Source organism: Balaenoptera acutorostrata, chromosome 7, assembly GCF_949987535.1.
Source record: "Balaenoptera acutorostrata chromosome 7, mBalAcu1.1, whole genome shotgun sequence".
In the NCBI taxonomy this organism is placed as follows: Eukaryota; Metazoa; Chordata; class Mammalia; order Artiodactyla; family Balaenopteridae; genus Balaenoptera; species Balaenoptera acutorostrata.
Genome location: NC_080070.1, coordinates 60,780,450 through 60,807,337, shown reverse-complemented (window position 1 = coordinate 60,807,337; position 26,888 = coordinate 60,780,450). Strand labels below are relative to the sequence as shown.

At 39.4% G+C, this 26,888-nt stretch overlaps 1 protein-coding gene across 5 annotated transcripts in view; it reads right to left on the bottom strand.

Annotated features, from left to right (window-relative positions):
* The window catches only part of DYNC1I1 (dynein cytoplasmic 1 intermediate chain 1), a 336,428-nt gene that overhangs the window by 285,578 nt on the left and 23,962 nt on the right, over positions 1 to 26,888 (bottom strand). For 2 of the 5 annotated variants that reach the window (XM_057550171.1, XM_057550173.1), the window contains exons 2-4: positions 10,620 to 10,736; positions 3,365 to 3,479; positions 545 to 686 (exon numbers count right to left, since the gene is read on the bottom strand). In XM_057550171.1, coding sequence (XP_057406154.1) covers positions 545 to 686; positions 3,365 to 3,479; positions 10,620 to 10,727 — 365 coding nt within the window. In that variant the 5' untranslated portion in view covers positions 10,728 to 10,736. Of the gene's footprint in view, positions 1 to 544; positions 687 to 3,364; positions 3,480 to 9,110; positions 9,146 to 10,619; positions 10,737 to 26,888 lie in introns of those variants that run through there. The other 3 variants (XM_057550172.1, XM_057550174.1, XM_057550175.1) reach the window with 2 other exon arrangements.

The following is a 26,888-nucleotide window of genomic DNA, read 5'->3' as shown; positions in this document are numbered from 1 at the left end:
AAAAACAGAGCAGTCAATCCTGATGATTACAATAATTAGTAATGATAATAAAAACACTTTGGGGACCCAGTTCTCAAATTAATCAACTCTATTAAGCAAATAAACAAGACTTTTGAAAAATTAAATTTAGGGTTAGAACATCTCAGCGTTCTAGTCGTAAAGATTCTCATAGAAACCAAAACCAAAGTTGAATAAGAAGAAGCTGGATATATATTCCATTTGTCTTTGGTCCTTCCCTGCTTTCTTTTAGGCCTAAGCTAATGGATATGTTTGTGTTTGTCAAACAAGATACATGGTGCTAAATTAGCCCATTCATGGAAGGATAATATATGTTTATCATTTCTAGGGTTCAAATTCAACGCTATGCCACCAAAAATAGCAAGCCACCATAAATGTAAACATAAAATGACTGATACGTTGAAGATGCATGCACATTTAACAGCGTACAACAGAATGATGTGGTTTTCAGGCCTTTTTTTTGGTGGTGGTGGGGGCTTGTATTATTGACACCCCACCATGGCCTTTGTAAAGGGAAAATTCTTACCTTGTCAATGGTCCCAGGTCGCCTGAGTCTTGGCTTCCAGCTTCACTGGGAGTGCTCACTGATTTCGAGGAGGGAGACATAGGGGTTGGGACTAAATAATGAAAATAACAGGTATCCCATGTTAAAAAATGCAGCGACTGCACTGGGGAAGAGCAGCGTCAGACAAATCAAAACAAATGGGCCCAAATTAAAGTGGTCGTATGGCCAGGAGAGATTGAGATGGGATAAGGAAAAAAAAACAAAAAAGGAAAGAAAAGAAAAGGAAGAAAGTCAAGTGAATTTTTCATATTTTGGAAATTAAAATTTGAAATGAATTTAGACAGAATTAACTTAGGGATTCTAAGGCCATGTCCACCTTAACAAAGTAAAATGGAGAATCAAAACAGTTATCCAGATAATTCAAGTCAAATCTCTCTCTAGCATGAACTATCCAGATAATTCTAATTCTCCACTTTATTTTGTTAGTATAGATGTGACCTATTAAAAAATAAAATGAGGTGTCTATAAAACTTTAAAAGATTATAAAATAAGTGATTCTGAATAATTTTAAATGGTCACGGGGAGTCAGAAAAGGCTGTTGTATGTCTGCATTTGGAGGGAAATCTATTGTCCATGGAGTATAAACTGCATTTGCTGTGAGAGACTAAGTGACAGATAGAGAAAGGGTAAATGTTGAACCTGGTAATTTAAAAATCTCTTTCAAAACAAAGCAAAATGCCAGGCTGCTTTATTTGTACACTTAATTAATAGTTTCATCCCATTGTAATGTTTACTGTGTTTGTGAATTGTGTTCCTTTGCTTCTGGCAGCTCTAGAAAGCACTGCCATGTGCACATAAGTAAAACTGTCATTCTGCAGACAGGAGAAGCAAGTTCAAAGATCAAGGTCAGGGCAGGCTGAAAGTCTGAGAGCAGGGATAATAAAAGAAAAAAACTAAAGGAAGTGCAAATGTATTTTTTTTTCTCTATCCTTCAGGTACAAGCCAAATGTCCTTCAGATCGAAGCTGCACCAAATAGCCAAGGCGGTTCCAGGCCAGATGAGAACGGGTTCTCAATATCACACATGCCAAAGAAGCCATATGGGCAGAGAGAAACTTCAATACACAGTGTAGATTCCCATTTGGTTTCAATCATGTGCAATTTCCTTTTATTTATTTAATAAGGTAAAGGGTTTAACTATTTTGTCCAAATCCTATAACACAATGGCAGATCTGTCAAGTAACTAGGAATTTTCATGTGGTTCTACAATTAATTCACTGATTATCCTCTGCAATAAGTCAGAGGGTCAGTCGGAGAGATGGATGAAAATTGAAAATGGAGTCCACCCTTGCCAGGGCCCTTTGGCAGGGATGCAGGGATAGTTCAGAATTTGGTCATGGTTTAGGGATGTTTAAACTGTTTTGCTCTTAAGGTTTAATTGCCGGCTTTATGCAGGTTAGGGGAGAATAGATATTCTACTATTGTGTTTAACCACTGTTCACATTGCAGCAGAACTTCAAAGGCTATTTTGAGGCAAAAATATAATTGCAAAGTGTCTAATATATATCACTTGTCAACTAAGTAATAAAAAAATTTGTCAGCTCCTCAAAGAAGGTCCATCACTCAAATATCCCATAGTTTACCTCTTTCATACCACAAAGAAGCTAACAAAATAATCAACGTCTTATTTGGGTTTATTATATCATTGTTAGACATATGATTTTACCTACTACAAACTGAGGTTGAGTATAAAATGCCTTTTCATGGTGTTTTAGTTTTGTGTGTATATATTAAATTATATTCAGCAATACTTAACAATTTGTATGCTTATGATATATTGCTCTTTTTCTTATTTATAGTGATATAAACACTTGCCATTTTGTTGTACATGGGATAATTTTTATTGTTAATTTAAGTAATTATGGAAATACATGAAAATTTATTTTAATATAAAAGCCAATGATGGAAATAAAAGAAGACAAACCATTGATAAAAGGAGACCTGATACTGTATTTATTTATATGTATTACTTTTAAAGTTTTTGTTTTACTATATTGGATATCATGTAGTTTTACAGACACCCTAGGATTACTCTAAAACATATGGAAAGCAAATGGATAAAGAAAAATAAAATAACTTATCACATGAGTGATATATAGTTAAGTGACAGAGTAAACACATTATGTACAAGTTACCTTCAACACAAATAAAACAAATAGTTCAATATCCAAACCCTGGATAAAATGAGGTCATGGATAATTAACTAGGAGTGAATGAGTTGGAGGAAGGGTGCTGCAGTAAAAATGCCGATGAGCAGTGAAACCAAGATATACAACAGAGTCAAAGAAATTTAAACTTGTTAATTAGCTGCTAATCTGTCACCCTTCTAAGTTTTCCTTCAAATTTCCCACTGAGCATTCTATTTTCATCATGGAATAACTATGTCTGTGGTGGTTGTGAAATTCATAACCAGATTCACAGTATTTAGGTTGGCAGAGAGAGGCAGGGATTCAGCAATGAAAATGAAGAACAATTTTTTTTTTCTTAATTTTGAGATTTCTTGTATTTACCATGTGGCAACTCATTTAACAAATAACACAGTGGAGAAGGTTGACCGTAGAATCAGCCAATAAGCAGCAAACTGCTAACAACTCTACAACCTGTCCTCCTATTTCCTTCCAGCCCCCTCAATTCCAAAAATAAATACATCTGACCCATAAGCCAAAGCATTTCTTACAAAATAAAAACAAAAACAGACGTAAAAGAATAGTAAATGCTGGACATGGTATATCCCACACAAGTCAAATCTGAGGAAATAGTAACACAAAGCACTTTTAAGTACCTAGAGGGGGCTCCGGCGATATCCCGATGCTTTGCAGCAAAGCCTCTGTCTCTCGGCGTTTGCGATCCAGGTCAGAGTCATCCTGAACTGGTTCTTTCTTCTGCTGCATATCAGCCTACAAAAAGTAGATGCCAGTAAGAAAAGTGAATAAACAGAGCTAAAGGCATGCTTTTCCTGGCTGAAACTGAAAATGGTAAATGCATGGCAGCAAACACCAGGCAAAAGCCCTAAATAGATATAATCATGTGTATAAAGGATGAAAAAACATTGTAACTGCTCCATTTAATAATTACTAACCCAGCACTTTCTCCTTTGGTTGAAGGCTTTTTCCTGTCTCTATCACAGGGTATGAGAGTTTTTCTCACTCAGTTTCGGAAGAAACCATCACGGCAAAATATTTCTAACTGGGATGTGATTTAAAAAAAAATTCTGTCTGGTTTTTTAAACCCTCTTGCCCCTTCTGGGAAGACATATTATCAGTTCTTGATGAGTGTGTGTTTGTAATATTCATGGCTCACGTTTGGAATTATGCAAACAAGGAATTATTGGGATCTGGCTAAAAAGTAAAATTAGTTATGAAAATCTGTAACTGTACAATACACTACTGTATCAGTAATCTAAGTTTACCATGGTTTAAATAAACCAGGCTAAAATGTTTATTAAAGCATGTGAACAATACTGATGTAAGTATTGTTGCTTAATTCTGATTTTCATAGGCTTCCATTATACATATTAACTCAAAGGAGAAAATTATCGTGTAGAAAAATACAAAACAAAAAATCATTTAGGAGAGAGACGTTCTTTCCCCAAGTTCTATCTTAAAAACACATCTTGTCTGAGCCTCTTATAGTCACATCCTATGCCCAGTTTGTCTTTTTATAGGATAGTGACAAGTCAAAATACAGGTTAAAGAAGGTTAGTGGTGGAATGCTGGGGGGAATTCTCAGGTCTCTTTTCTTTTTCATAACACAATTACTACTTAAGACAAGGCATTTGCCCCACATCTGAAACACGATGACATCCTATTTGATGTGCAGCTACCTCACGACAAGGCTTTGCGAGTTTACAGGCATGAAGTTGTCTTAGAGCTTGTCAAAAGCCAATTATCCAGTTATCAGACACACCTTTCTCCCCAGGGGCAAGCTGGGCTCCCTAACAGACACATTACCTCTTTCAGGAGTGCAAAGTACATTTCAAAGCAGTGAAGCATAATTTCTGTTGTGGCATCTAAAGCAGAAAGAGTTCATGCAAACTTGACTTACTCCCAGATGGTAACCTACACCCCAATTATAAGTAAAATGCATCTTTGCACATAGTGCTAGGCTCAAGGCTTCTGTTATTATTCGCCTCAGGCTTAAAATGCAGTCATATGTTTGAAGTCTACCTGTCATCAGAGGGAAAACTGCCATAATGGGGATCGATAAGGGCTAATGAGGATATTAGAAGATTCAGGCACTCTCACGTAACCCAAAATTCTGAAGCGGCAGTTTAATCTTGGAAGATATCAAAGTTCACGTTCTTTCCCAATTTTAACATTTAAACTAGCAAGTTCCAAAGTTTACGCATACAACAGAGGCAAAGACAGAACTAAGATAAGAAAAAGGACCTTGCAGAGTGACAATCTATTTCAGTATTCACATACCATAAAGTTAAAAAAAGGACTGAAGGGAAAGGGGGGAAATGAAAGAAAAGGGAAATTACCACTGCCACTGCTAAAATACAAATGAAAAAACAAAGATAAGCACAATTCATCTCAGGAAGCCAATACAGAATAGCATGGTTTTACAGTGAAGAGCTAAGCCATAACTGGACTGTCAGCTTCACTGAGAGCAGATAACCTGTTTATTTTGTTCACCACTATATCCACACATCCAGATCAAGGCTTGACAGTTGATGCACAATTATCAATTAAAAAATGTGTTGAATGAATGAATATTCTGCCTTTGGTAATTGCTATTCTATAGCTATAGAATCTAAGAATTACACACCATTCAGAGCAGTTTCCACCAGCTATATCCCATTCACTAAGCCCCTTTACAACACCACTGTGAGAAGGGAGTCATCTAAGTTTCCAGTGACCCAGTGCTCATAACAAAGCCACTTTTCCTCATCCTTTCAACAAAAACTTATTTAAGGACAACAGAGTGCTGGTGGTAATGAACGCGAGAGGTTCTAATGGAGCTTATATAGAGTGAACAGAAAAAGATCCGTCTAATCTTTTCCTTTTGCATAAACTTAGGGCATAATATCTATAACCTTCTGTCATGTATGTCCTATGCAGAAAGGCACAGAATCTGGGTTTTTTTTAAATTTATTCTAACTTTAATCATTTTTTTAAATAAATTTATCTATTTTTTTATATTTATTTTTGGCTGCATTGGGTCTGCGTTGCTGCGCGCAGGCTTTCTCTAGTTGCGGCGAGAGGTGGCTACTCTTCGTTGCGGTGCGTCGGCTTCTCATTGCGGTGGCTTCTCTTGCTGCGGAGCAGGGCTCTAGGCGTGTGGGCTTCAGTAGGTGTGGCTCACGGGCTCTAGAGCGCAGGCTCAGTAGTTGTGGCACACGGGCTTAGCTGCTCCGCGGCATGTGGGATCTTCTCGGACCAGGGATCGAACCTGTGTCCCCTGCATTGGCAGGCAGATTCTTAACCACTGCACCACCAGGGAAGTCCTAACTTTAATCATTAAGCATTCAAAAAACATATTAGGACATAAACCGCGTGTCAGCATGCATGGTCAGACACTGTGCAAAAATAGCACACCCGAACTCCACCTCCAATGTGTCACTCCCACGATACAAGGTGTCTCTACAACTCATTCTCTGCCTTCTGCCTTTTTTAATTCTTAAGGAAACAGACAATATAATGACAAATATTAGTAAGGATAAATGTCCATCTAGACGTAACAGAAGCTTAGGAAAGCTATCAACACTCAAAGTTGACCAGGAAAAATGCAAAGTTAGGTAACTGGGGCTTATTGGAAATAAAGGCAGTTCCTAACTGTTACCAACTAGCACCTTAAACTAAACAATGCGTTACTTCATCCAAGACAGTTATACCAAGCCCTAATCATGAAACCTCTGTTTTTTTCCAAGTAAATACTACAGAGTCCTAATACATTTTAATGACTCAACAAGGAGTTTTTGCGTACTAGTAATTTAAAATATGCTCGGTGTCTCTCCCAGCAAATGGTATTTCTGTTTGTGAAGCGTCATCACAGCTGAGACCCAGAGAGGGTATGTGAAGAAAGAAAATTTGTCAGCCGAGAATTGTCAGTCATTTTTCCAAAGACAGCTGCATAGCTGTTAGACGAACAAGTGAGGAAAGGTCAGAAAGCCTCTGTCCATCTTACCTTGCAGCAATTTGGCAGAAGGCCAAGGACACGACAAAATTTCAGGGTGGCCTCATTAAGCACACCTCATTGCTTTAAAGCCAATTTTTCATGACATTGGCTCTGTGTCTTAAATGGTTACCACTATATTTATTTTAAAATCAGATTTCATCCATAATACCACAACCAAGAAAGCAGTTGACATCCAAAGACGCAGAGAGTGTAACTTTATACATGAACACAGTTTTCTGCATTCTGTAGAGACAACCAACCTGGGTGGTCCCAATTCACACTAGTTTTCAGTCACGGCAAAAAAATGTCGCTCAGATTAGCATTAAAGAGCATTTCGCTTCCTTTTTATTCTAAACTTGTTTTATTTAAAATATAAGCCTAAATAAAGTTTGAAAATATCAAACTTATAAGCTTAAGGCTATTTCTAACTCTCTACAAACAACACAAAAACTAGAAAATCTTAAACTTAGGAGTCAATGACCGTGGCCAGTTAACTAGAGCATTCCACAGACTCAGGATCTGAAGCTTCCAAGGAAATTTGCAGAAAAAAATTCCGGTCCTTGGAAAGAATGTCTGTGACCAGCATCTCAGACCTGCCCTAACTAGTTTAGGTGCTCATTCATTCATTCACTCGTTAATTCTATAACCCTTTATTTAAGTCCTACTATGTGGCAGGATCTGTGCTGGACATTGACTCAGTGATGAAAAAATACAACCCTGTCCCCAAAAGCTTGTGCTCTATTAGGAGAAAAAGACAAATGAACAAGCAAATGGTGCTAAATAATTTGATAAGGTCAAGGATAGGGTACAGGACTAACTCAGTCATGTAGTAGAGAAAGGTATTAGAGAAGGCTTTCCAGAGTTAGAGACATCTGAGATGAGAACTGAAAAGACATGTGGTTAACAGAACAGCAAAAGCCAAGGGAAGAGAATATTCATAAACTTCCTGTCAACAGAGAGCATGGCCCATAAGGTGAAATGTAAGAATCTGAGTCTGGCTGTAATGTGGATTTAGGGAAAAAGGAGATGGAATAGAAAGGGGAGAGCTATTGTGCCTGTCTAGGACCCATGATCAGTGTAAGCTGGAGAAAGGGTGGTGAAAGAATGACCCCAGGTTTCTGATTTGGACAACTGGCTTGGCTGGAAGAGGGGGTCCTTCCTGAGACTGGAGATAAAGGGGGACCACTTCTGAGGCTTAGCCCCCAGGGGCATAAGAGCATTTGAAAAAGAAGGATCAGAAGAGATTATTTCCAGGTTTCTTTCAGCTACAAAATGCCATCATGCCAGGAAACTAGGGGCCTTGAATTATAAGACCCCTCTAATAATGGGGCATTTTTGAATAATGGCCTCCCTAGCATTGATCCTGACGAATGTATGCAGCCGTTCTACGGGCCCCATTTAGGGCCCATCTCAGGAGCAGAGTAACAGCTGTTTCTTACCAACCAGATCCTCTGCGTCTTTCACTGCTCTACATCATCTCCTTGGATCCTCCCAGAGCTCCATGAGGAAGGACCCACTCTTCTCTCCATTTTACAGAAGGGAAACCAGGTTCAGAGAGGTCCCAGACTCACCCAAGGCCATTCTGCAAAGGGCAGAGCCAGGTTTCCTAGCCACATTCAACTTGAAAGCCTCTGTATAACCACTGAGTTCTACTGCCTCTGTCTTACAACACTGGCTTCTCAGAACAAACCAAGTCATCATAGTCTGACCCAAGAAAAGATCTTTTGTCGGGGAGATGGGCTGTAGAGGGACAGGACTGAAAGCCAGGACACACCTTCAGGATGATGCAGTTCAGTGGATCCCAAAATCTGGTCCTATTTAGATATTTCAAATCAGAGACTCTGGGGAGGGGAGGCTGGGATTCTATATTGCCATGGGACTCCAAGGAGCAGAGTCAGGCTTCAACCACCCTGTCAATTTAGAAATGAGGAAACTAAGACTATGTAAAACTTTAATTCCAGAACTAGGTAGAGGCCCAGGAAGGCCCAGAGTCCAGGTGTTCCACACTCTCCACCACCTGCCGTCCCCAGTCTGGCAGGGCTCTGTCTGTTGCGTAACACGCTAAATCCCCATCAAAGCTGCGTGGTATAGGAACAAAAAGGGCGGCCTGTTTCTACCAGTCTTGTTTGCCTGTAATTTCCCCCCAAAATGTGTAAAATGACAAGGATGAAGCAGACAGCATAATTTGGAACCAGATTTCCCATATCACTTCGCATTTTGTGGTAATTCTATGGAATTCAAGTTGGATATTAGAATGTCAGTTTAAAAGGAAACCGGTTATTAGTAAAGGATAACAGGTGCTTTAAAACTACAGTACGTGTTGACATTTGAAGGAAAGGGAGCAAAATAACTTAATGCTTTTTTTGGCTTTGCATGGAAATGAATAGCCATTCCTTGTCAATTCTCACCTCTACTTCACTCAAGACTGCATATGTAACAGCAAAGATCTGTGAAGGAAAAACATTACGCTCACTGTCAAGGACAAATAAACTATGACATCCATCAAAGTGTAATGGTACCAAGAGAAGCAAGATACCAGAAGGCTAGAGAACAACTGCAGTTATGTTTTACTTTGTTGGAAAATAATTGTTAAGAAACCTTTTTACCTTGTTCTCCCCGCCTTACAGTGTGAAATAGCACTTAGCTTGTAAGGCATCAAAACACATTCTTCTTTTCACTTAAAGAAAAACTCTTGAGTAGGGAAGCAGCTCTGGTTTGTATACACACAAGCATATCACTCTATATGAAGTTTCCTTCTTAGAAAACTACTCAAAAATATCTGTGGCATCTGGTTTTTGTACAAGATGTGGGCTATTTCTACACCACCACAACAAACTGGAGAATTAAAAATAAACTACTTGTTGGATTCTGATAGTAGAAAAAAACATGATATGGCAGCAAGGCATTGAATTGGGAATCAAGGGTCCTGGATTCGGGTCTAGCAGGCAGAAAAGCTACATTTCACCTCTGGGTTTCTGCTGCTTTGTTGGCATAAAGAAGGGCCTTAATGGAAGGGCTCTAAAATCTCTTCTAGATTTAACATCTCATATAGCAGGGTCTACTATACTATCCACCCCCTTACCAAGGGAGAAAAATGCAGCTTTCCCTTTACCAGACCTAGGATTCTTATTTACCCTGAAAAAAATATACACTTAAGAAATCATGGTAGTGGGATGAATTGGGAGATTGGGATTGACATATATACACTAATATATATAAAATAGATAACTAATAACCTGCTGTATAGCACAGGGAACTCCACTTTGCTGTACAACAGAAACTAACACAACATTGTAAAACAACTCTACTCCAATAAAAAAAATTTTTTTATTAAAAATAAATCAATAAATTGATGGAAAATACTTTTAACTTTAAAAAAAGAAAAGGAAAAGAAATCATGGTACTCCACTGGCGTCATTGTCTATTTTTCTCCTAAAATGTTCTGGCCAGTAGTTTTTTTAAAACCTTCCCTTGACATTAACACTTACTAAGTAGTAACTATATCCTAGGTATTGCTAAGTGCTTTATAAGATTAACTTTTTTAATCCTCATGATCAGACAAAATAAACACACTGCTATTCCCATGTTAAGCATAGAGAACTGAGACACAGAAAGGTTAAGGAATTTCTAACAATAGCGATATCACAGACCACTTTCAGGGTTCTATTCAAGTCTGGGGTAAACCAGGGGTTTGGGACCTCTGGACCAAATGCTATCTACCATTTATGCGGTGCCCGGCCACTACATGGCAGATGGCAATGACTTTACTACTCTGAGTACGTAGACATCACTCATGTTATTCAGGTATTGTAAAAGCATTCTTTTACAGGGTCCTCTTTATCCGTTTGACCAGCCTCTCGGAATCAAGTGATTCTCCTTTCCCCCTACCCCCCAACACCCCAGCACCCAGTACTTACCTCTTTCTTTTTCCTCTCCTCTTCCTTCCGTTTCTTCTCTTCTCTTATCTGTGCTAAGCGCAGTTTTTTGCGCTCTAGCTCAGCTTTTAAGTCACTTTTGTCAGACATGTTGGTTTCCTTGGAGCAAAAGAGGAAAAAAAGTGAATATACACAAATAACTTCTCTCTGTTATCGTCGCAAAAATCATTCAAAAGGAAATCAAGCTTGAAAATAGAACTTTCTGGCAATACAGATTGTATACCTTAGCCTCTGTTGATGAATCAAATAAGTTAGATCTGGTCTCCCTCTATATAAAATCTTCACTTTTCATGTACACATAAATATTTGAAAAAGTACAATGTTATAGTCTATTCTGGTCTGAAGAATAATAGCAACTTACTTCAGAGTAAGTAACACATTTTCTGTACAAGTTTCTTAACAAGTAAACAAAAAGTAAATAATAAGAGAATCAAAAAAGAACCATCACCATGACTTCCAATTTAGATGACAATGGACCAATTCATCCCCACACTGAGAAAAGAAAATAGGCTGTCATAAACTCTTAGACACATGGTCTGCTCAAATTTCTATGGGCTCAACAAACATTCCTCCACTGAGACTGGGCACATGGAGATTTCATTTTGCCTAATATTATATGCATCAGGGAAGACAGCCACTGAAGACCTAACATGTTAATCTTCTTTTCCTGTAAAATTCCTCCTGAACTGTCACAATTAATTTCATCTCCAGTACAAACTTATTTCTATAAAACTTTCATTTGCATACTGAATGCAATGTTGCTTATCCTGGCACTTTCCCTTTTCAAAGCAAAAGATATTTGTGAACACATGAATGAGGAGACAACACCATGGCAAGTTCTTGGGACAATTTATCTGAACAAGATTTTTAATGTTAATGGTGATGATGATCCTAGTGGTGATGGTGCCAGAAATTTCAAATAAAATGAGTCTGGAGAAGATTCTCACCAATCACCAATGATTATATTTGTCTCTTTTCTGCTCCCAACTGGAAACTAAGAAAATGGAGACACTGAGACATGAAGAACTCCTCTCTGACCCAAATTCCTAAAATAAAGTAAAAAAAAAAAAACACAAAAACTAACCATAAATGTCATGAGTATTCATTTGCATACTACTTGTATGCAACTATGATGAATATATAATGTGTCCCTGAGAAGATGACAAAACGAGGGAAGGCAAAAAAAAGCATACAAAGCAATGAAAAATCCTCAAACTTCCTGTCACTGTCTTTACAAGGTAATCAAGAACCTACAGTCACCCTAAGACACTTTCAGGTGAATACACACAGTTGGGAAGTGTACTGTGTTCCTACTGTCCTACCATACACATTCTTGCTCATAGTGTGATGGCAAAGATTTGTGAAATAACAGCAATAATCATCATGATAATCAATCTCTGCTATTCATGATCACACTCTTCATTTTTCAACAAATATGTGTTGACTATTTAATCTGTGCTAGGCATTCTCTAAGGTATCGAGTACAAAGATGAGCAGAGCCAGATTCTTTCCTTCAAGGAGTGCATAACTCAACTTTGTGAGCATGTGGTGTGGCTGGAAATGCTCCTTGAGAGATCAGCTTACTGATTACTGAGTGCCAGATACTTTACATTTATTATCACATTTAATTACAACAATCCAAGGAGACCACTATTATTATGAATGCCTTTTTTCACAATTCAGATAAAGGAGGCTCAGCAAGACCTAAGACTGCATAGTCCATACATGGAAGGACTTCAATTCAAGTATGTCCGTGCTCTGCACTACTACACTCCACTGATCGCCAATGTACAAGTTCAGAGGGGATGCAGAACAAGAGAATAATCACGATCTGGTGGAGTGGGCGAGGGTGAGCTTTAAGGAAGAAGTGGAATTTGAACTGGATATGGAAGGAGCTCAGGAACTAGCACAGGAAAGGGAGACAGAGACACACAAAGGCCTGCAGAAGAGAGAACCAGCAGGCTGTGTACAAGAGACGCAGATGAATCCAAGTCAAGAAATACAAACTTTAGTTGGTAAGAATGGACCTGTGGAGGCAAGTGGCAAAGACTTGAAAATACAGAAAAGTGAGTTCCATTGGGTGTAAAGAGGGTTGGGAAATCAGCAGCTCTTTGAAAGAGAAAAGTGACAAAACAAAAACAGAATACAAATTTGCATAAGTCTATTCTTGTCCCTGCCTGGGAAACAGATAAGAGCAGAAATGAGAAATACGCAAGCTGTGGGGAGGCTGGTACCAACATCCATCTGGGTCGATTGCACCTGCACCGGGATGGTAGGTGAGTGTGGAGACAGAATGTGCTGGGAATGTGGACTGAAGAGAGCCCGGCTAAGAAGGAAGACGTGACTCTTGGTAGCCTTTAGATGTGGAAGCAAATGAGAAAGTTTCAGTAACAATTCAACTTTGAGACTGTCAAGAGGATGTCAGTGAAACTGGGAAGAGAAGGCAAATAAGGAAGTGATGAAAAAACTTTCAGTGTGTCATAATGTAAGTGTCAACAGGACTTCCGAGCAGAAAGAACGCAGAGATACAACACTGCAGGTGGGATGAGAAGCTGGATGGGCACTGGGGCTGTGGGATGCAGCGTGAAGGCTCCTGCCAAGGCCTATTTAAACCTGAGTCACAAATTCATTGTCCTACAGGTGCCAGGTAGATAACTGAGGAAACAAAGCAGTGACTGAGGCCAGCCAGAGAGGAAACATTCTGCCTGCAGGAAGCAGCTCTATCCGGTTCCAATTTGATGGTTGACATGGAAGAACATGGACCCAAGCAGTTAGATCTGATTTTTTTCCCCAAGAGAAGCCATAGAACTGATAAAAGTAACGTTTACCACTAAAACACTGTTAGCCAGTAATTTTCAACACCAAAAATCCTGACAGGAGAAAACTAGAACCTAATTCCAGGAGGCATCTGAGAAGTTACATATATTCTTCCCCAATGGGGGCCAATCTGATCGATGTTTTCGATATTTTTTCTGCTGTCAAAAACGAAATGTCTGATCAGAAAAATTACTGTTAAAGCAATAGTTGTGTCATCCTATGTTGAAAGCAGCCAGTGGAAACTTCTTAGAAAAACTTTAGAATTCTCTAAGAGGTTTCCCTCTCCTCCACATTCCCGAACTTTTATCTCCCTTTCCCAGTCCATCAGAAGTATCTGGCATGACTTCAGTTACATATTATGGTTGTTAAAGAGCAAACCATGTAATAGAACATCCTGTATTTGTTGTGATTTTCTTGCAAAGGACTTCATTCAACAGTGGGAAGTAAGGTGTATTCTTGGTACATTTCTGCAAAGGGCAAAGGTTTTCTTAAAACTGATAAATTTGTCTGACAATGTTGGTCATTTAAGTTGGTGTTACCAGCCATACAGCCAATATTTTAAAAATAAACAACAATAACACCAAGGGAACTTTAAAAAAATTATGTTACATAGTGACATTTCAAATAACACTTCACTTTTTAAAGGCAGTAGAAGCACAACGTTAAAAGACAGCTATAGAGAGTACCTTCCACTTTTTGATTTTTGGATCTATTCCAAACTAGACACTTTGCATCAACACCTGGGAGACTAAGAAATCTCAAGAGAACACCCTGTAAAGGGTTTGGAAAGTACACATTAGAGTAAATGAATGGGCCTTTACACACAGTGAAATGGCTTAAATAGTGGCACTAAATGCAGTGTCAGCACTGAACTCCATAGGCTTTCCTGGGGGGGCTTGCCAGTCTGACCCACTAAATCTCCCTGCACATTAAACAAAGCAAATCGAAGAGCAAAGAATGGGGGACATGAGTTATAGAGCTTCCTGGGGCTAATGTAGGTCATTGCAAAGGCAATTTTGGTGCTCCCAGTTTAAGAAAATAAGAGTCAAAGCTACCTGCTGCTAATTATTGCTCACTTGCTGCACACACATAAAAAGCTGGTCTCTTTCATTTACAAATGGCAAGGGGTCAAGTAGATAAATCAAACCCACCTCTAGGTGTATATCGCCTCCCTGTCTGATCATCCGCCTACTCTCCCACCCACCAGCCAACTACAGCCCAACTCTACCCTGGCTTAGGAACACTTACAGCTGTCTCGCCCCAGCTCCATCCATGCCGGGGTCAGTTGATGCACTGTTTATGATGCCTGCCCAGCTCTCCTCCTAGCAGAGTCCCATGTTCTGAATTTGCTTTCCAGCGGTGACATTCCTTTTGCCCACATTCTCTCACAACCTATCTGCACTTGCCCGATTCATGCTCCTATTCCCTCCCACGTCTGCATCTCAGCTCTTGCTCTCCTGCAAGTTCTCCAGCTATCACTGAGTACAATCCCATGTCACCTCTTTTTTTTTCTTTTCTCATCCTCCAAATTACCCCTACCTGACAACAGAAATCTCAACAGCTACTCCATTTACTCTGGACTCCATACCCTAATTCCCAACTGTAACTTTTTTCAAATTTAAACTCCCTACTTCTGATTTCCCTCTTTTCCCCTGGTTCACCTTATATCCCCTTGTTTCACTATGACTCATCTCCATCCATCCTCCCAAGTGTTTCAGTTCTCACATCTTTTGTTTAAGCCCATCTTTGAGCTCAGTAAACTGCCATCGTTATCATCCAAGTAAATGAATCAATATAAGTCAAGAGCTTAATACTGTGCCTGGCAAATATTAAACACCTAAGAAAAGTTGTTTGTCCTCTTCCTCCTTCTCTTTCCGCCCCTCTTCCCCTTCCTCCTCCTCCTCTTTTTCTACTAGTATTATTAGTACTATTATTTTTTACCGAGCGAACTCTTTCCCCCAACTCCACACTAATTCAATACCCAAAACCATCACTTGAAATTCACTGCAAAGGATCTAAACCTAAAAAAAACTTTAACAAAAAAACAAACAAAACAAATCAAGCTCATAGACACAGAGAACATATTGATGGTTCTCAGAGCTGGGGGTGAGGGGATGAGTGAAATGGGCGAAGGTACAAACTTCCAGTGAGAAAACAAATAAATCATGGGGATGTAACGTACACCACTGTGACTATAGTTAATAACACTGTACTGCATATTTGAAAGTTGTTAAGTGAGTATATCTTAAAAGTTCTCAACCCAAGGAAAAAAATTATATAACTATGTATGGTGACAGATGTTAAACTAGACTTATTGTGATCGTTTCACAATATGTACAAATATCAAATCATTATGTTGTACACCTGAAACTAATACAATGTTTTATGTCAATCGTACCATAATAAAAATAAATTAAATATTAAAAAGTTACAGTGAGAAATACATTAAAGGTATAGCATGCTTCTCAATCTAAATGAGTTATAAAATGGAATGCATGTGGTTAAAGAGATGTGACTCAAAGAAAAGAATATTTTTAAACAATTAAATGTAGTCATTTAATAGTAGTAAAATTCTTCTCCATTTTTCTGTTGAACATAGGGGTTATATATCAAGCTGTCCCAGGCAGGCATCCTCCCCTAGCTTACCCACTTCCCCCAGAGGATGGAGAGGCACATGGAGAAATGGTTTCTTCTCTAGTTAAGAAGTTAGTTACAGGGAGGGTCACTCCTGCTGTTCACGGTCCTAAGTCTCAAAGAGGAAAGAACCGAGAGAGGAAGGAAGGAGGAAAACAAGAGAGAACAACATGGACACTGAGGAAGGTAGAAACAAAAGTCATCTCACACCTGCCCTTTTCTTCCCAGTTCACCCTGCATCTCCTTCACATTTCTTACTCCACACACATCCGTAAAGAAAGGAAAATGCTCGACTTTTCTTGAACCCAACAATGAGACCCATCACCTTCATTTCCATTTCTGCACATATGGTCATGGGATGGTTTGATCCTGTTTAGAACCAAGCGTCTAACACAGGAGAAGCAAAGGGTTTAGCTCTGTTTACACAGCTGCCAAGCAACAGAACCTCCTGAGGCTTAGCTTTTCAACCGTCTAGATCTCTATTTCCTTTCAGTTGTCTAAGTTGGCAGCAGTTTGAGATTCCATTTCTAATGCTGGCACATGCAAATGTATTTTTAAGCCTGAAGTCAGAATCCTAGGAGGTTTAAGTCATTGCCCAGCTGTTTCCAGACGCATTGAAAAAACTACCTAGAAACAAGTTATCTTTTCCTGCCTAAAAACAATTGTTCCTGTAAGCTCTTCACTATCAGCTATTGAACTTCTCATCTGCCACTAGGTACATGTAAGAAATTTGATCTTTCACAACCTCCTTCCACCTGCCTGGCTTCTTATACAATATAGCTGCCTCCTTCCACTTGGATGGGAGGCCAAGGGATGAATGGGACCACAACCATTTTTACAGCTATATCACACTGTCAATAAAAAGAGGGTAAGAGAAATCTCAGAGGGAGTTGGCTGGTGAAAGATGTGGGAGGGTTATATGCTAAATTTGTACAACTGTCAGTATACTGGGAAAACAAACATTTTGATAAAATCCATCTCATGGGGGGTGCCCAGGCCTCGTCTACTCATATTGTAGATGAGTTCTCAAACGTTTGGTCTCAGCATCCCTTGAGACTCTTAAAAATTATTAGTGACCTCAAAGAGCTTTTGTTTATGTGGGTTACATCTACTAACATTAACCATGTTAAAAATTAAAACTGATAAAACTTTAAATATCTAATAATTAATTCTATAATAACAACACTAACCTTTTACTTAACATAAAACTTTTATGAAAAAATAGGCACACTTTCCAAGACAAAAAAAAAATCATAAGAACAGGGTATTTCTTTTATATTTTCACTTCTCTTTTTAATATCTAGCTTAAAAGAAGTCAACTGGATTCTTACAGGTGTTTGTGCATTCAATCTGTTGTGATGTGCTATTTTAGTTGTAAAGAAAATCTAGTCTCACATGAATGTGTATTCTGAAAAACAATGAGTATTTGAATAGCCTCTCGAAGTAATTGTGGATATTCTTTGATATTACACCAAAAATCAACAAATGGCAGTTTCCGAAAGTTAAGTTGCAATCTGAACATGAAACCACACCAATGAACTTTTTGTACTTTGTTACATTAAAATCCATTGGTCTGTTTTAAACTTTGAATGAATCTTTTATTCATGTACGATTTTATAACATTATGCATTGGTTATTTAGAAAATTATGCAGACTTCTCAAATACTGACACATTCCATTGTACAACATCCAAAAATCACATGTGGTACTATCATTACCAAACTCTTCAGAAGGGTCTTTAGGTATGGTAAAGCTGTACAACTCATGGTGGCAGATATGTTTCCCAAAACTCTAATTTTTGCTTGAAGCTCAAATTTTATCATTAGCAACAAATTATCGTCAATTGTGTTCTTGAAGTGGCAAGCTCACATCATTGATTTTTGAGAAAATTTCTGCCAAATAGCCAAGCCTAAATAACCATGGTTTGTCTATGAATTGTAGTTTCAAGTAAAAAACAGTGTTTCTTGAAAAAAGGCAGCTAATTTAGCTCACAACTCAAACACTGCACAAATGCTTTTCTCTAGACAACCACTGGACTTTGGTAAGCAGCAGAAGTGCCTTATATGCCCCCATTTGTCACACAGAAAAGACGTGTGCTCAAGGTTAGAGATTTAATATAACTAGTATTTTTTTCTGCTTCATGAAGGATACTCTTAACCGAAACTATTTGTCTTTTTAGCTGCAAGTGCGTGGCAGTGAGGTGCAACACCACTGCTAGGAGTTTGGTGCCCTGTCTCAATTCATGCTTAGGCACTAGCAGTTTGACCTACCATCACTTTCACACAATCCTTGCAAATGTCAATACAGTGAAAAAGACAAGAAACATTTTAGCATTATTATGAAAAGAGTTTTGACCTTACAGACCCCTGAACACATCTTGGGATTCACAGGGATCCTCAAACCACACTTTGTCTTAATCTACTTCTGATAAGATGGAGTTGATTCTAAAGTCTATAGAGACATTTACTTAACAAAATTTTGCTAAGAGTTTATACTGACAACCTAAACAGAGGGGGTTAGAGCTCTTTCTTTTGCAGAAAAGAAAAAGTAAAAGATAACAGGAATAAAATCACTGAGCATAGAAAATTCAGATTAGAGTCAAGAAACTACAATGATTTAGAAATATATTTATAATGATTTAAAAATACCAGGAAGATCTAAGACGTCTGGATACATCGTTAGAAAGACTGGATTTAGGGAGATGAGGCCTTGAAGAAAAGGTTCCATAGAACTTTGTGTGAAGGATTTCTTATTCCTCACTTGCCTACACCAGGTAACAGGTAAGGAAGACAAACTAAGAAGCCTTCTCTCACTCCCCATTCTCCTCCCCCCATAACACACACACACACACACACACACACACACACACAAAATTAATGGGTCTTCTTCGTCTTGTGAAGTGAGTGAACTAAGATGGTTGTTAATAAAGTGAAGGCTTCTCTGTTATATGAAAAGTTTTTATTCTTTTAATTTTGCTGCTTTCACAATTACAATTACACATGTTTGTTTCAAGATAAGAAACTTTAAAGATTACATAATCCAGTACCAGTATTTTACCCATAAACAGGGAAACTGAGCTGCATTTATCTAAGTGTACAACTATTAAGTGGACGAGTCAGAACTGGAAACACCAAATCTCTTTATTTCTTGAATATTTTTTATTAAACAATGCTTCCCTTTCAGGGTTTACTTATTCAAGATTTCACTCCCTTTAGTCACAAGAAAGCTCTTCTTAAACAAAAGGCACTTGCGGTGGATCCTGATCAGTCTACTTGCAATCACTCTCTATCACCACCTGGTGGCAGCAAATGTAAATTGCATGGGAGAGCTGACAGGAGAAAAGACTTTGCCTCTGAAATTCCCAGCCACACCTCCAAGCCAATACTGGGTAGTCCCAAGCACCCCAAGAGTTTCATCTACATAGGAAGGATCTATTTATGTTAATAGAGAACAAATTTGGAGGGAAAAAAAATCTTAGTATATACATAAAGTTAAATATTTATGTTGAGTTTTCAAGGCTCCTCTTAATTTTATTCATATTGGGTTGGTTCTTGACTAGGAAATCAGGCAATATTTCCACAGTAAGCTGTTAGTATCTCTCTTCTTGGGTTTGTGAGCTATATTTAAGATTGTGTCTGCATAGTGTCTCTAGCCCTACTTTCATCACTTCAAGATTCTGAGCTACCCAAATTGTACTGCCTCAGCTGTAATTTGAGCACTGGCAATTGCAATGCATTAAACAGGAGAGCCTCTCCAGCACTCAGCACAGAGGCCCATTATGCTAGAGAGAAAAATCAATCCATAGGGTATCTGCCCTCTCATCTAGTTAACAGAATAGAGATGAGAGCTCTTAAATTTTAAAGGACTCAAAACCCATCGTCAGCTTTGCCAAAAGTTCTGGAAAATTTTGAGTTATTTCTGACCCCTACAGTGCATTCCCTCCATTTAAAGACTCAACGTGCTTCTCTTTGGAAAAGGAATTATTCCTCAATTAAGAGATTCATTCATTCATTTCTTAGAGCATCTTCCCTTGGGAAACACTCAGATGATATCAAGAGTCCTTAGGAAATGAGCATTTCAAGGACCATCCTTGAAAGAATATAAAACTAAAGATGGAACAGTTAGGACACTTGAAGAGCAATATTTTGGCATTGGGTCCCAAAGAATCAGGGCAGAAAAGGGACTGGAAAATAGAATCAGAAGAAAGGAGATGGGAGCCTTCTGGACAATATCACAAGGAAAACTAGAGAGAAGAAAGAAGTGAGGCCTTACACAAAGGATCCTGTAAAACACCTAACCTCAGGTTGAAATAGATGGGAAAGATGTTATCACCTGCCTGGGCCAGGTACCAGTAAAGAAGACAAACAAAGAAGGCTACCACCACTACTACACTTTATATGAGGTTATGTATCTGTGCTCCTAGGGGTTCGAAAGCACTTCAAAGCAAATAAAAACGAGCACTCTCAGGGAGCACGTGCAAAGTGGCAGCTTCTCCACAGACCTGATGTGAGCTTCCTTCGGCACTTGCACAGTGGCTCCTCAGCCTCCAACTGAGCTCACGGTAGACTTTCAGTAAACACTTGCTGCTATATAAATGGGTTAAAGATGGCCCCTGTGTACTGGCCCCTATGTTGTTTACTTCTTATCAGGCTAGGACCACTAGATTTGAGCACCCACCAGCATCAAACACAAATTCTTACACATCCAATCGCTTTCAATATAGCTCAAACAAGCACCTTTTTAGCCACTTAGAGATCTTCTGCTTTGCGTACCCTGCAAAATCGCACCCACTCTCTGCCAGTCATAGATAGGACAACGCTGTGGCTACGAGAGACCTTCAGCTGCCCTCGGGCGCTCTCTGACCCGCAGGCCCCCCACCTTGCGCCGAGCAGCAGCGCCTGATTCCCTCTTCCCTTTGTGGGTGGTGGCCCCGTGCTGCTGTCCCTGGAGGGTCTCCTTCTGTCAGGGACAAGCCCCTCTCATGCAGTCCTATCCAAGTGCTGCCCATGTTCTGCCGCACTGCCACCTCGTGATCCTGCTTTTCCCTGGATCAGCCCTGAAATCCTTGAACTCACCATACCCCCCCCCAGTCAATTTTCACCAGTCCTCCCAATTTTACACCTAGTATTTCCAAGCCTGCCCTCACCTATCCATGCCAATCCACGCTGCCCCATGCCAGGCTTCACATCACTCGTCTGACAACTGCAACCCTGTCTCCGTGCAAACCTTGCTCCCCGATGACCCTCCCCATCCTCCACAGGGAGTCAGAATGAGCTCTGTCATTCAAATCTGATGAGTACACTCCCTTGCCTAAAACACGTCCATGACTCCCTTTTAGCTGCAAAATGTGTCCCAGCTCCCGATCACGGCCCATAAGATGCTCTTATTGTCCACCTCTCAATCCACAGAGGCCTCCTCTCCCTATTTCACATTTCACTGGCAGGTACCAAGTTGTTTCCTTCCTTTGTACCTTTGCAAATTCCAGAAATGCTCTTCTCACCATTCATTACCTGATGATGCTTATTCATCCTTCTCTCTCGGCTCAATCACATCCCCTCCAGAAAGGCCTCCTGCGGTCTCAAGACTGGGCCGAGCACTCTCCCTGGCGGCCCTAGAGCACCTGCGGCTGGCCTGCTGAGACGTGAACCACAGCCTCCACCTACGCGTGCCTCTGTTCTGTTCATACGATGCTCTCCTCCTGTTACACCAACAGCTCCTTTAAAGGAGGGGCCACATCTAATTTATCTCTGTACTTCTAGCGCCCAGCAGTAAGTGCTCAAGAATATCCCTTGAACTGCTAAATTACCATTAGATATGTGTGAAATTTTCCACAATTTCACTATTGGGATTTTTCTAATCATCAGTACATTGGGTGAGTGCACTAAGGTTTTCAATGATCCAACTCAGAAAAGTTCTTCCTTATCCTGCAACAAATCTTTATTTCCAAGGGCGTGGGGGTGGGAATTGATTTTTTTCATCCATTAGGACACATGGGCATCAAACCCACAATCCTAGCATTGCCTCATCCATTGTACTATCTTTTCTTACATCACTACATCATATACCCGTTGATATAATTTTCTCCTGCCTGGCTTACATTTTTAATCTGTTTTTTGACTCTAAAAGGATTATTTAGCAAAATCCATTCAATTTATAATTGACACCCTCCATTGTTTATCTCAGCCAAAAACTCAGCAATCTGGAAGCCCAAAATGCCTTGAGGATAAATCATCCTGCTGATAGTTGGGCTTTCTCCTTAAAAGTGATGTAAAAATATCAGTGCTTTAGAACAGAGCCATCCATTGCACTTGAAGCTGTTTTCTCTGAGCTGCCAAGATGATAAATGAACGTGTGTAAAAATAAACGACTCTCTGGTAACCTGTGGGGCTGATCTTTAAAATAACTGATAACAAGCAAATCTTCAGACATGACTAACTTTAGCTTTGACTCCGAGTCCTTGCCTCCCATCCCTATAAAGGGGCCAGATGTTCTGCACAGCAAAGTTAAATCAAAACAGCCCTGGCCGCAGAAGACCTAAATAGACATTTCTCCAAAGAAGATATACAGATTGCCAACAAACACATGAAAGAATGCTCAACATCACTAATCATTAGAGAAATGCAAATCAAAACTACAATGAGGTATCACCTCACACCAGTTAGAATGGGCATCATCAAAAAATCTACAAACAAGAAATGCTGGAGGGTGTGGAGAAAAGGGAACCCTCTTGCACTGTTGGTGGGAATGTAAATTGATACAGTCACTATGGAGAACAGTATGGAGGTTCCTTAAAAGACTAAAAATAGAACTACCATACGACCCAGCAATCCCACTACTGGGCATATACCCTGAGAAAAACATAATTCAAAAAGAGTCATGTACCACAATGTTCACTGCAGCTCTATTTACAATAGCCAGGACATGGAAGCAACCTAAGTGTCCATCGACAGATGAATGGATAAAGAAGATGTAGCACATATATACAATGGAATATTACTCAGCCATAAAAAGAAACAAAATTGAGTTATTTGTAGTGAGGTGGATGGACCTAGAATCTGTCATACAGAGTGAAGTAAGTCAGAAAGAGAAAAACAAATACCGTATGCTAACACATATATATGGAATCCAAAAAAAAAAAAAAAAAACGGTTCTGACGAACCTAGGGACAGGACAGGAATAAAGACGCAGACGTAGAGAATGGACTTCAGGACACGGGGAGGGGGAAGGGTAAGCTGGGACGAAGTGAGAGAGTGGCATGGACATATATACACACCAAACGTAAAATAGATAGCTAGTGGGAAGCAGCCACAGAGCACAGGGAGATCAGCTTGGTGCTTTGTGACCACCTAGAGGGGTGGGTTAAGGAGGGTGGGAGGGAGATACAAGAGGGAGGGGATATGGGGATATATGTATATGTGTAGCTGATTCACTTTGTTATAAAGCAGAAACTAACACACCATTGTAAAGCAATTATACTCCAATAAAGATGTTAAAAAATATATTACATAAATAGAAAAAAAAAACATTAGTCTACATGTAAAGTTCACTACTTTAGGTGAGTATCACTTGTCCTACATACTAAAAGGTCACTGTGAATTTCATCACCACGCATGTTGGTGTCTCTAAAGATTGTGCAGTCATATCTTTACCTGTTAAAATGAAATGATATCTATTTGTTTCAGATACATATATTATCATTTTTCAAATATTCATGGATGTAGTAAATTCATAAAATTCATATTTGTTTAAAAAAAAAAAAAAAGACAGCTCTGGCCAATTGGGCTCTTTAAAGTATGGCACTCTATCCTGATAGAGGATACAGGCAAATTCAAGCTGCCCAGAGGTTCTTGCAACTCACAAATGAGAACGAATTTAAACTATAATACTAAAGGAAATAAAATAAAGACACATTAATAAAAATAAGGGAAGGAAAATTTTAATGCTTAAATAATAAAGTCAAAATAGATTTTTCGCAATATATATGTTCACAAAGTCAATTTGTTTTTAATCTTCTAAAAATATAAGTTATTAAGATATCTCTACATCTTCAAACCACTTCATTCAATACCCTCCCAAATTAACTACAAAATACAAATTTGTAATTAAGCCTACCTAATTTTAAGGACGACTGATCTTGGTTGAAGTTATGATGAGTGGAGAAACTCACATAGAGAAGGACCTGCTAAGTAACACTCTATCCTCCCACCAAAGCAAACAACTTGACATGTGAAAAGCCAAGATTCAAACCAAAGTCTCCAGTGGCTCTTAACTACTGCCTATGCCCACGTCTTTATGTTCTTCTCATCTTCCCTCACCCCACGCTATTGGCTTTAACATCTGTACTGGTTTATTCTATTTCCCTTGTATTCTTTCTCTGCCGTTGTCACCCACTTTATGTCAGCAGTTTTCCTTCTCATGTTTGTTCTACAGGTGATAAGGAATAAGACAGCTGAGAAAAACACAGGACTACTAAAGATCTTGTAAGTCAACACAGTCTGTAGCACTACTGTGCTCACGAGAAGTCAGTAAGAAGGCTCCACAGAGTTGGTGACTTAACAAACCATCCCAGAGGAAAACCAGACCTGCGGACAGCAGAAGGTGAGGGGTGCATCCCAGGCAGAGGGAAGCACGGACAAAAGCGGGGAGATAGGAAGGAGAATGGCCAGCCTGTGGGACAAGTAACTGGATATAAATGGAACACTCAGCACAAAAGAAGATGGAGGAAGATGAGGATGGATGTGGATCTCATCTCTCAGAGATGACATCCCAAAGGCTGAGTGACCAACCGTCCCAGTTTGCACAGAGATAAGAGAGTTCCCTGGATGCAGGACTTTCAGGGCTTCAACCAGGAAAGCCCCAGGCAAACCTGGACAAGCTGGTCACCCTACAGCCAAAGATCTGCTATGCCATACTTTAAAGAGGTCTGAACTTCTCTGTAGGCAGCAAGGAATTACCAAAGGATTCAACCAAGTACAAGACCAGATCATTTATCCCTAGCATGTAATACACACAGCCTTTTTAAACATGGGTTGCAACCCACTGGTATGTTACAAAATCAAATTCGTTAGTAGTCATAGGGAGCAATGTTTGTGATTAACATATTAGAACTACTAGAATGCACACTGCACATAGTAAGGACAACTATTGTTTCATGGAACTTGGTTTTGGACACACACACATTCATTGTGACATATACATAGTATTTTTTTATTGTCAATTGGGGTTAAAAGAGACTGAAATATATTGGGCTACATCAATTGTAAAATCAATAAACTTTCCATTATAAACTTGTCTCTACCTTTGTCTTTTCTCAGCCAACATTTTGCAATGGCATGACACCCACAAATCATGGTGATATTGCACAGTACGCTGAGGTGAACAGAGAAAGCTGTTCACTACCACAGGAGCCTGACCCGGGCTCTGACTATCATGAGGGCCAAGAGATTAATATCTGGGTGCACATGCAACCTGCAATCCATTTGCAGGGCACTGGTGAGGAAGCACTTCCACAGAATGACCAAAGCAAGCTCAGCAATATTTAAGTCTACCAGAGAAAGAAAGTGAAAAAGATACAAAATAAATTCCCGGGTGCTTCAAGGCACAAATGCATCAAGGTGGATGTACTTACAAAGATTAACCCGCTTTTCCAGCTACCCTAGTATGCCCATAAGAGTGCAGAAAATCAATACTGTCGGGAATGCAGGACCATGGCATATTTCCTGCAGGCCATGTCAGCACAAATGCTGACTGACCCTAGGATTTGGATGTTTGCCATTTGTCTCATCAGCACAACCTTTATATTCCTTTTAGAAAGCAAATACCCATCTGAAAAGCTTGGCTGCAGAGTCCCCAGCCTGGCCTGCACACAGCATTCTGCACATGAATGGATAACTCAGTGGAATGAGGCAGTATTCAGAACAGATTTCTCAACTAGTCCTTAAAGGCTTAAACCCTTCTGATACTCATGTGCATTTTTTAAATTCAAGACTTCTTTTTTTTAATTTAGCTAGAGTCAGTTTCAACCATCTGTCTCTTTGAGTGAAAATAGGAGACAGGCTTGTACATATGAGCTTTTGAAGAAAACCAATTTTGGCAAAAAAATTTAAAGTGGAAGAAGAACTATATCTCCATTTTCGAGACCATGCTAAGGAGTAACAAAATATCCAAAGTAAGGAGAAACTTACATGAACACATCTATCTCCTTTTCTACCTGTTAGGCTGCCCCCATTCCTGACCGTTCCTTGACCGAACTTCACTGCAACTAGACCTCTGCCCCGCAGTCATCGCCTTGAGAAGTAGCAGAGTGGAAACATAAAAGTGATTTCCTGGATTTGAGTGACAACATTTAGGGGTGTGGGAGACGATAATGGTAGGTAGTCCCCAAGAATTTGGAAATAATGGGACTAGAGCATGATCACTTTCTGAAAGTTAAACTACACCTTATCTTTTTTTTTTTAACTTTTTATTTTATATTGGAGTATAGTTGATTAACAATGTTGTGATAGTTTCAGGCGTACAGCAAAGTGATTCAGTTATACATTTTCCCATTTAGGTTGTTACATAATATTGAGCAGAGTTCCCAGTGCTACACGGGAGGTCCTTGTTGGTTATTCATTTTAAATATAGCAGTGTGTACATGTCAATAAACTAGTCCTTATCTTAAAAGACAGGACATCTCCCAAGTCAAAACGCGTCACACAGTGCCAGAACATCAAAGCTAGGACTGACCAAAGGTAATGCAAAACCACCACATAAATTAGCAGTGAACAATTGTAAATCTGTTACAATTCAAGGAGAATG